The 10,214-nt window shown below is 38.3% G+C and overlaps 2 protein-coding genes across 2 annotated transcripts; both read right to left on the bottom strand.

Moving 5' to 3' along the window:
- On the bottom strand, positions 1 to 2,145 carry scpp5 (secretory calcium-binding phosphoprotein 5). Its single transcript, XM_069167842.1, has 11 exons — positions 2,098 to 2,145; positions 1,914 to 1,974; positions 1,757 to 1,810; positions 1,556 to 1,621; positions 1,364 to 1,414; positions 1,177 to 1,245; positions 992 to 1,021; positions 864 to 908; positions 717 to 767; positions 506 to 589; positions 1 to 349 (listed from the first exon to the last, which is right to left on the bottom strand). Exons 2-11 carry the CDS (start codon positions 1,965 to 1,967, stop codon positions 332 to 334), a joined length of 522 nt encoding a protein of 173 aa, XP_069023943.1. The 5' UTR covers positions 1,968 to 1,974; positions 2,098 to 2,145; the 3' UTR covers positions 1 to 331.
- Positions 2,146 to 3,028: 883 nt separating this feature from the next.
- scpp7 (secretory calcium-binding phosphoprotein 7) lies at positions 3,029 to 5,439 on the bottom strand. The gene is made up of 9 exons (XM_069167654.1): positions 5,389 to 5,439; positions 5,216 to 5,280; positions 4,824 to 4,868; positions 4,522 to 4,569; positions 4,375 to 4,404; positions 4,119 to 4,178; positions 3,899 to 4,030; positions 3,503 to 3,578; positions 3,029 to 3,338 (listed from the first exon to the last, which is right to left on the bottom strand). The coding sequence occupies exons 2-8, from the start codon at positions 5,267 to 5,269 to the stop codon at positions 3,537 to 3,539; spliced, it is 411 nt and encodes a 136-aa protein (XP_069023755.1). The 5' UTR covers positions 5,270 to 5,280; positions 5,389 to 5,439; the 3' UTR covers positions 3,029 to 3,338; positions 3,503 to 3,536.
- Between the last annotated feature and the right edge of the window lie 4,775 nt (positions 5,440 to 10,214).

The following is a 10,214-nucleotide window of genomic DNA, read 5'->3' as shown; positions in this document are numbered from 1 at the left end:
TTCTTAAAAGAAAATAACATTAGAGGAAAGTTTAGAATTGATTCATTTAGATTTGTGTACACAGTGAAAGTGCAGTATCACATCTGCCTGGAAATCTACAACAGGTTATTGTTAATCTATGAAGATAAAGAGAAGCAAACAGTTCTTTAGAAATATGTTTCATTTTATGCAGATGACTCTGTCATAATGTAGTTTACTAATATTTTTATATCTTAATTAAAAAGGGGTTATTTTGTAATAATCCTTGCATTAAATTTTAACATTAAATAATAACATAATTTCTTCCACTGCAGATGTCTGAATGTTAAGGAGGAAAGGAGAGTTCACCCCTTCACACCTTTGCTGGTATCTGTAAAGAAAAAAAAAAAGCAATTTCAAACAAGTATTGTTAAATTCACACAATGTTCAAACTGATTTTTATATTTATAAATTTGTGTAACTGATTGTTTTCATAAAATACATGAATTTGCAGAACATTCTTATTTTTTAAGTGATGTGTGGTTACCTGGCTTGTCTGTGCGGCCTGGTCTTGCTGGAGTGGTTGTAGGGGATCCTGGGATGGAAGAGCATTGGCATCAAATGATGGGGTCTGAAAAAAGAAAAAAAAAGTACAACAACTTTATCACGAAAAGAGTGGTGAAAACATCCAGGACCAATAAAATAAAAATCTTCAAAACATTCTGAGATTATATCTGCCGCTTTTTTCTTTTTCTCACGTTGAAGATTTGCTGGGGAGAATTTTGAGGAGGAAATTCGAATGGCAGAGCCTGTGAAAAATAATAAATGTGGTGATTAAAATATGTTTTTACAGAGAAATAAAAACAATAACATATAATGGATATTTAGAATAAATAATGTCTCACCTCTGGCACTGCAGGGCCATTTGTCATAGGAGGGAATGGAATTATCTAAAAGAAAAAGGAAATACCCTTATTATCATTCATTATTTCATATTTTGCTTAAATCATATCTGAAAGTTCCAAATGTTTACCGCTTGCCGAGCGAAGTCATAGGGGTAGAACTGCAAGAGTAAAAACACAAGACCACAGAAATATCAATAAATCTTGCTTGAAGAAGTTATTTCTTGTAGCACTAACACACTCCAGTAGTAAATTAAGTGTTTCCAGGCTCATTAGTGTCTATAGTCTGAAAAAAGGTAAACAAAAAAACACCTACAACTTCCACACTCTGTCTGCCCGGAGGCTGAGGAATGGAGTACTTGATGAATCCATAAGAGGGAAAGGACTGTCAAAAGACAGAAGGAAAAGAAAAGTTAAAAATTAAAAATAAAAGCAGTTAAGTGATGTTTTTACAACATTTTTCTTTAAATGTAAAAACTCCTTAAAAATGGTTGTATTCTTGCCTGTGCTGGGCTTGATCCACCTGCACCACCAGTAAAACTGGGGGGATAAATCTTAAAAAAGAAAGCACAAATGTACATGTGTATATTAAGAATAATTATTGCCACATTTCATAAATACCGAAACTCAGTGAGATTCAAATTTGCATATGGAGTAAAAAAAAATAAAAAATAAATAAAATAAATCTCACTCACTAGTTCCACACTATAAGCTCCAGGAACTCCAGGGTGTGGGAAACCAGCTGGGAAGGGATTTCTCACCTGAATCAATGTAACATTTTCAGTGGATGGTCAATTCCATACAGAAATATATCTGCAGTGTGTCATGTTTGTATCATTGCGAAACCAACAGCAGATAAAGAACAGAGGTCAAACAGTGCATGTTTGCATAATTACCTGTGATGGTAGTGCCTGTTGTCTGGAACCTGTGAAATGAGGCAAGTACTGAAACTAAAGGCAGAAACACAAATAGTTAGATCAACTGAAATTTTCCTGGGGAAAAAAAGGGTTCGTGGTGCATGAGATTAAAATGTGTCTATTATTTAAAACTTACTGGTGCAGCACAAGCTGTGCCAACCAAACAGAGGCAGAGGATGGCCAGTTTCATGTTTGTCCTACAGATATACAAGTCATCAATACAAATTGTTAAAAAAAAACATCAAATTCACACGGGAGGTTTTTTTCTTCTAATTTGAAAAAGCAGGCATAAGTTTATGTGGAAGCTCTATGAAACTCACCGTCTGTGGAAAAAAAACACCGAAGTAGAAAATGATGAAAATCGATGATGCCAGTGGATTGGATTGTGTTTTCCACAGAGTTACTTGGACTTTTATACAGTGCCTGCTCACCAAAGAGCCAATCACAGCCAATGACGGTGACATTACTCAATGAGTGGGTGCAGTAATGGTGTCTAGTCTTCAGCTTTACTAAATGACCAGTGGTCAAATCCACTTTCTGCATAATAGCAGGCTCTGCTTGATTACACTGTCCAGAGCAGAGCACATCTTCGCTCTGTTTTTGAAATTTGAATGATAAGTGCTCTGAACTTATACAACGCCTTCTCACCTTGGCAGCAATTTGCTTCCCATTCACACACGTCCAGACACATTCACACACCAGTGGAGACAGAGCTGGCATGCAATGTACTCGCCTGCCATTGGAAGCAACTTGGGGTTCAGTGTGTTGCCCAGGGACATTTTGACATGTGTCAAACGTAACATTTTACCATTTAATATTCATTTATGTGATGTATTTTTTTGTAGTTTTCTAGTATTTAATGTCCCATCTTCAGTGTTTCCAGAACATGAAAACAAAAAGGCAGAACCACTTCACCAAGAAAAGTCCACACGGGAAACTGATGACAACACTGAGCTATACAGAAAGTGTACACAAATGATAAGATCAGAAATCTTAAAGGTTTTTGTAAATTAACTACAAACTTAAGCAATTTTAAACTCCCTTTATGTTGTAGCTTTTATAATCTTGGAACATTATTGTCTGCCTGTATGTTTTATGTTGTAACTGTGGTGTGGCGAATTAATAAAAACTGATCAACAGAGAAATTAATCACAGACATGTACAATAAACTGTAAAATGAGTTTCATGGATTGAGCATGTAATATTGATTACAAATTGTTATTTCAAACAGACAACCAGAAGAGATTTAATGAACAAGTTCTTTGTATTTATTATGAAGCACAGAAATAGCAACTTTGATTGAGGAAACATGTAATTGCATATAGTCGAAGAGTAAACAACATGCAGTGATTGAAGACCTGAATAAAACACATTTAGATTTCACTGCAAGGCACCATTTTTTAAATTTTTTTTTTAAGGAATATAACCTTTTTTTTTTTTATTCTTTTGAAATAAGAAAAAGGTTAGCATCATCTCTCCCATCTTTCATTATTTAGAAATCAGCATTGTTCACTGCTCATTTTCCACCGGGGTTGACTGCTGGTCTTCAACCACTGGTCACCTAAAATGAAGGCAGAAGCAAATTCAAAACTTAACTGTATTCAAGATCCTTATTTACTTTTCTGAATTATATTGTTAAACCATCTGGTCTGAATTCTGCAGTAATATGGTGCACTCTATGTGCTTTGTGAATGTATGAATTAGTTTGTTTGTGAGTATCTGTACCTGTAAGTGTGAAGATCCTGCTGACTCAAATTTTTTAGTCATCTTCCTCCTCTTCATCATCACCACGTTTGGCAGCCTGAAATAACAGAGGCTTCAGATGAGCCAATCAGGAGCGAGTACAGTCTCTCTCGCATGTCTGCTGAGGAGTCAGTGTTTCTCAACACCTCAGCAGAAATAGCTGGATTACTGTTTCTCTGACGCAATGCACATTTATCGGAATGAACCTGTTGCCCTCATCGACACTTTCAATTTGATTACACTTTAATTTACTACCTGCTGCAGTCATTTAAAACTAGTATTGTACAAAACCCTTCATACAGCCAACATCAGAAAGTGACCTAGTCTCACTGTTTGTTCAATAAATAGTGCACAATGCAAACTGGTAGTCAGTCTTACAGGAGCCACAACAGCAATGACAGGAGCTGCAGGAGCAGCGGGGGCAGCAGGAGCAGCAGGGGCAGCAGGGGCAGCAGGAGCAGCGGCGGCAGGTGCGGCGGGAGCTGGCAGGTCAAAACCAAAGGGGTAGTACTGGAGCAGATGAGAGTGAAGAGGTCATTAGTTCAATCAAATCTCACAACAACTTCTGTCAGAGAGATTAAAATGTGCAGGCACCTACCACCTCCTTGGTGTCTCTGCCATTTGGCTGCAGGATCTCCTGCTTGATGAAGCCGCGGACCTTTCAATGAAGACACATCACACATGCATTTAAAACTGCAGTAGGCTACCTCTGGGATAATTTAGTATATATATGTGTGGTCTATACGTCACAGTTCCAATGATCTTTCATTTACATTGCAGTTTAGGCTGGCATAAATCTGCAAACTACACACTCAGTAGCTGAGAAAATATTAAGCTTATAGCATTTTACTCACAGGTCCTCCAGCAGCATCAACCGGGAGCAGCTGGAAATGAAAACAGCCAAGACGATCATATGAAAGAGTAATAAAGGAAGGAGTGCTCTTCTGGATGAAGTATATGTGCTTTAAAAATGTTGTGAAAAAATAATATTTGCTACTTACAACTTCCAGATTTTCAGCTGGGACTCCAGCAGGGATAGCCGGGGCTGCCTGTAAATACATTATTTATCATATTCACCTTTAGATTAATGCACAGAATGAGAAAAAAGCAGCAAAAAGAAATAGTAACAGTAACAGAGCCTCCAAGCAGCTCAGCTATTATGATATCACCATCAGCGGTGTGCACCACCACCAACCTGTGTGCAGAGGTTATTGGCTGATGTTTGAAAATGTGTCTTTTAGTGTGGTTTTTGTGTGTATATGTCAGGATATAAACCAGCTGATCTGAGCTGCTCTTACTGTACCTGAGCCGGAGCGTGATGGATGTCAAACTCCATGTACATCTGCGACTGTAGAGAAGAGACAATAATGCCGATTCAGCGGAATGCAGGTCAGTGTGAAATTAATTATTCCCGGGAAATTGGCATTGGTAAATGTTGTTAACAGCTGAGTAATGGCAGAGAAAAGAAATGATCAGAAGAAAAAAATAAAATTTAAACATCTACAAGACCATCAAGAAAACTCCCAACTGTTGATAGAAATCAATGATGATCAGAAGCTTAAGAACAGCTGCTATGGGCCTTGATTTGAGATTGTTTTCAAAATGAAGAAAAAAAATTTAGTGGCAAGAGCATATATGAGAGACAAATAGGAGAGAAATAGGAGAACTATATAGAAATGGTTGGTTTTTCCTTACGGGGGCGCAGAAAGCCATCCCAAGGAGGCAGGCAACAAGCAGGATGAATTTCATTTTGAATTAAGCTGTAAAAGAGAGTAATTTTGAGTTATTACATTAGTATTCACTGCATCACGTTAAAAGCATTAAATTTTTTAAATTTTTAAATATAATATATGAGTGGTCTACATTACCTTTTCCTTCCTGACAGCACGTGAGTTGAGCACTGAAGGATTGCTGAAGAGGAGAGTGATTAGCTGAGAGATCTGCTCCTATTTATTTGCTGACAGAACAAAGGCCGAGCAAACACTTGACAGCGTTTGGTGACAAGCCAAAAAGTTTTTATTTTATGATGGCAAAATTGGCAGCTGCGTCTCTGGGAGAAATCCCATAATACATCTTTGGCTTGAAATGTGCATAAATCACATTTGCTCCATCAGTGATTTGTTTTATTAAGTGTCCCCTTGCAACATCTTTTACACTCCAAAAGGGCAATGAGGTTGTATGTGAATAGGAGGCCTCTTGTACAACTGTTGTAATAGGAAATATACAGTATTATAGCTGATGGTGAATCAGTTATAAATGTGATATTACAGTTGTATCAACAATATGTTGAGGGCTGTTATTACCTTCACCTTTCTATGCAAACTCAAATTTTTTGGGGGTAAATATTGACTGATTCAGTGTCTTTGGTGGAACTGTAAATTGGTGACAGCTTCAAAGTACTGTACTCAAAACCTCACCGGGCATCAGAGTCTGTGTGGTGTCACTGAAGAGCTGCACTTGGGTCAACATTAAGTGGGAAGAAAAAGCCCCAGCATGGTGATTAGACAACCACTGGGTACACTCCTCTTATATTACAGTGTTACTGGGCAGAAAAACACAGTAAGTGCCATTCAAGGCTTTTGAGTATAATTGTAATTTTCATACAAGGGAGGTCACTGCAGGTTCAAGCATACAGTATGTTTGAGAAACACGCCAAGTTTATGAAACACAACAACACAACATCCAAAGACAAATAAAGGGCAATCCAGTATGTTTTCTTGATATGCTAAATGTTTGTAGAACAAACTGCTGTGTTTTAAATGTGTCGTACAGAATGAATATGAGACAACAATGAATCAAATGACCGTGGATAACATGAATGCAGTTTCTCCTAATGACGAATGCAGAGTAAAAATACCAGACTTAAAGATATGAATCCAAATGACTGCGACTCCATGTCTGCTGGGTGTCAGTGTTGTGCTTACAGTTTGTTTGTAGTGCTCCCAAGTGATCAAAAGCTTCATGATAGAGGTTTAAGAAAAAAGAGTGTTTTTGAACTACAGCAAAGGAAAAAGAAGATTAGAAAAGATTAAATCAATCTGTCTTGGTTTAAATTTTATTAGCTATTATCTATTAAAAGAAAAACAACCATGGTCATAAATGACATTAAAAAAAATGAATAGTTAGTAATATCCTCGAGAAGCTCCATTGACAAATCGTTAGCTTACATTTTCCATTAGTCAAGTGTTAAGTTTTCTCTTATTATAATATGAGTCATCTGCTGGTGGCTGTAGTCTCAGACAACATTTCCTGGTGAGGGCTGGAGTTTGGGCTGGACAGTGGCCACATCCTGCGCTGCTCTCTCCAAGCCTGTGGGCACACTGTTAGCGTTCTGCTGTGATCCAGAGCAGGCCAGCCCCTGTACCTGTGGGGCTCCAGCTGCTGAGCTGCCCGCGGTGAGCGCGACACCTTGCTGTTCTGGGTTTGTGAGTCCGACGGCCCGACTCTGAGGCTGAGCAGCCCCCGCAGGCTGGTTTGAAAGCACAGTAGGCACGTACATACCCAACTGGTTCATTTGAGCTGCTGTCTGAAACAAACAGCAGAGGGAAGATACTGTTAGAGGCGAGGGAGGGGGGGGAACAACTGGATCGTCGATGGGATCACTGAGTTCACTAAATAGTTTGTTTGGACAGGCTGAGAGGCAGATAAAAATCTTGGCTGTGTTACCTGGAGTTCCTCCGAGCTAAGACTGCCAAGTGGAGAGCTCTAGTAAATAATGACAGCACACGTCAAAAGAAAAATCCTCAGACAGAAAATTGTGAAATTAAAAAGAAGATTAATAATGTTTAGATCCAAGTTGACAAAGAGTACTGCGTATTCACCATTTGTTGCTGAAGCATGTATACAAACTGGGGATTCTGTGGATGAGAATTAGAAAGTCTGATTACAATGAAACTTTTACTCTCAATAAAGTTGTTGCTATTTTAAGGGGTAGAAGACACATTTTGTTATTGTATGAAAGTCAGAGACCTGCTGTTGCTGCACTGGCTGAGCTGCAGCTCCTGGAGACGCAGCTGCTCCTGCAGTATTTTCTGCAGGTACCACTGGATTGTTGGGGAGTTGATATGATGGGGTTTGTGGCAGAGGTGATTCAAGAAACATTGGGTATCCGTACGGGGAGGGCTGGGAGACCAAAAAAATAACTTATAAAAGACATTTACTCTTTAATTTCTCAACAATTTCACAAAATTAAAAATACAATTTTAACTCCCTACATCAGATTTCAATAAGTTAGATATGAAGTATTACAATTACAATAGCACTTTTCACATAAAATCAAGTCGTGGCAAAAAAGGCAAAAAAAAAAAAAAAGGCCTCTGTGTGTTCACCTCAGGGTTATAAATCAACAACTTAATTTATACCAATGTCAGACAACCAGGTCTGGCATGAAAGAGTTTCACACTGTTTCAGTTTTCCCATAATGTACATGTTGACAGCACATGTGAGGGAAAAAAATCCCTGCACTGCACTTTTGAAAAATGTTTGACATGCCCAAGGGGAAATGTTTCAAGAGCCGCGGTTGGAAAACCTTTTTGTATTTACAGTCCAGAGTGAAACTTAATACAGTATGTGCCGTGTGTGTGTGTGTGTGTGTGTGTGTGTGTGTGTGTGTGTGTGTGTGTGTGTGTGTGTGTGTGTGTGTGTGTGTGTGTGTGTGTGTGTGTATGATCTATTTCCAGGCCAGAGGGTGTGTTTCCCGATAATATCTTACCAGCTGATTCCTGTAGGGTGATGAGAACAGAGGGAAGTATCCATAAGGTGAAAACATCTAAAAGAAAAAAAAAAAAAAAAAAAAGCAACAAAATAGACTTAAAATTTGTTTCATTGAGAATCACTGAAGAACATCTGTGGGATTTATGTAATTATTGCCTTAACATGGAAAACAGCTTAAAAGCAAAGTGATATTTTGTTTGCATCATATTTTTTTCTCTTCAAATCCTACCAGAGGCTGCTGTGACAGTGTCAGCTGGTTAAGAGGCTGAGATCCATAATGGCTCGGCTGCAAGGGGATGATCAGTGGACTGCCTCCTTGTGGAGACCAGGTGTACTGCTGCAGTGAAGTACTGAGCTGGGGGTTGGTCTGGGGGTTGGTCTGGGGGTTGGTCTGGGGGTTGGTCTGGGGATTGGGCTGCTGGGAAATCTCAGCCTGTGGTTGGTCCACATTGGGAGAAAGTGGGGCTGCCGTCTGAGCTTCCGGTGTCTGGTTTGTGACTTCATCAGCCTGAGCTCTTGGAGTTTGAGTGGCTCCTCCTTGTGATAGCAAGGAAGGAGGGGTATTTGGGGTGACCTGAAAAATAAAATGAAAACCCAAATTATCAGAGTAAATTTAACAGAATGTCAGTCAAACATGTAACTTACCTTAAATAGATTAATACATGTTAAAAAAATATGATGTAATAATTCTAAACATTTCTTTTTAAAATACAATGAATATGAGGCTACTTACTGGCACTGCCGACACCATGATGGTGGAACATGACAAGAGGATTGTGACAATCATTTCCAAAAACAAAACAAAATCAATATGGTTTTAAATCGGTTCCCACAGAATCGATAAAAGCTTTCACGTAATGTCCCCGCAGAGAACTCGGGAGTAAATTCACTGAAACTCCATGGGACGGGAGGATTGACTTATGCATTTGCCACAGAGTGAAACAACCAATCACATGGCAGAAATAACCCAGACAAATTCAACCTAATCATCCGCTGTAAATGAAGCAATGAGGTGGAAACCAAAGAAAATCTACCGAGTAGCATAAACAGCACATTTTCCCCCAATTATAATGCTGTAATGTCTACAGAAATGAAGAAACAGACACACAACGACTCCGGACTAATGGTTCTCCTGGTACTGAGGGCACCTGTGGGTGCGGCTGATGTGTTAACGTCTCACTGTGGTAATTATGGTCAAACCAAATGTGTAGTGTGCAAAAAATGTTTTCTTTTAGAAAACTAGGTAGGCACAATATCACTGCAGCTATAATAAAACATAAATTGGAATTATATAAATTCATGGAAGAAACAAACACTGAATGAAACACATTGAAACACCTGATAATGTTGTCATCATTAAAAGACTGTGCTATATACTGTATATGTTGAACAGGTCTCTTCAGCTGGACCCAGTCTGTAAGGAACAAGTGCACCAGGAGGCCAACTAAAGCTGGAGGCAAATGTCTGCATAAAATATCTTTATGTAAATTTTACTTATTGATGGTTGCTGCAGCACTAGCGCACTGTGAACATAAAAAATTCAGGTGATTCATAAGCTTTTTTCTTTTTTTTTTTTTACTCGTAACTTATTAAAGAGCACATCCTGGGATGGATTTTAACTTAACACCGAATGTCTTTGGAATTTGGAAATTGAATCAATATTAAATAGTACAGAATGTAAATATAGTATAGTGTTGTAAAGTATAGTATTTAAATTTTAAAAAATAGGCAATATAATTGTTTTTTTATATACAGAAATGTTTTGAAATAATTTTACGATAGGACAAATGTAAAAGTAATTGTCAGAAAAAAAACAGGAAATTGGATATTCCTGCCACATAGCCTATGTTGCAGTCTGTACAGTCACAAATTCATGATCAAGCATGTGTAGCCAAAAATAATAGCAGCTTACCATAAGAAAATAATTGCTTACACCAAGATTGATGTCTGATTTCACAAGCTGGAGCAAGAACGACTGATT

The sequence above is a fragment of the Embiotoca jacksoni genome, unplaced genomic scaffold, assembly GCF_022577435.1.
Source record: "Embiotoca jacksoni isolate LCO1_2020_lvr unplaced genomic scaffold, fEmbJac1.0.p SCAF_4, whole genome shotgun sequence".
NCBI classification, from domain to species: domain Eukaryota; kingdom Metazoa; phylum Chordata; class Actinopteri; family Embiotocidae; genus Embiotoca; species Embiotoca jacksoni.
This window is presented reverse-complemented; position numbering and strand designations above follow the sequence as displayed.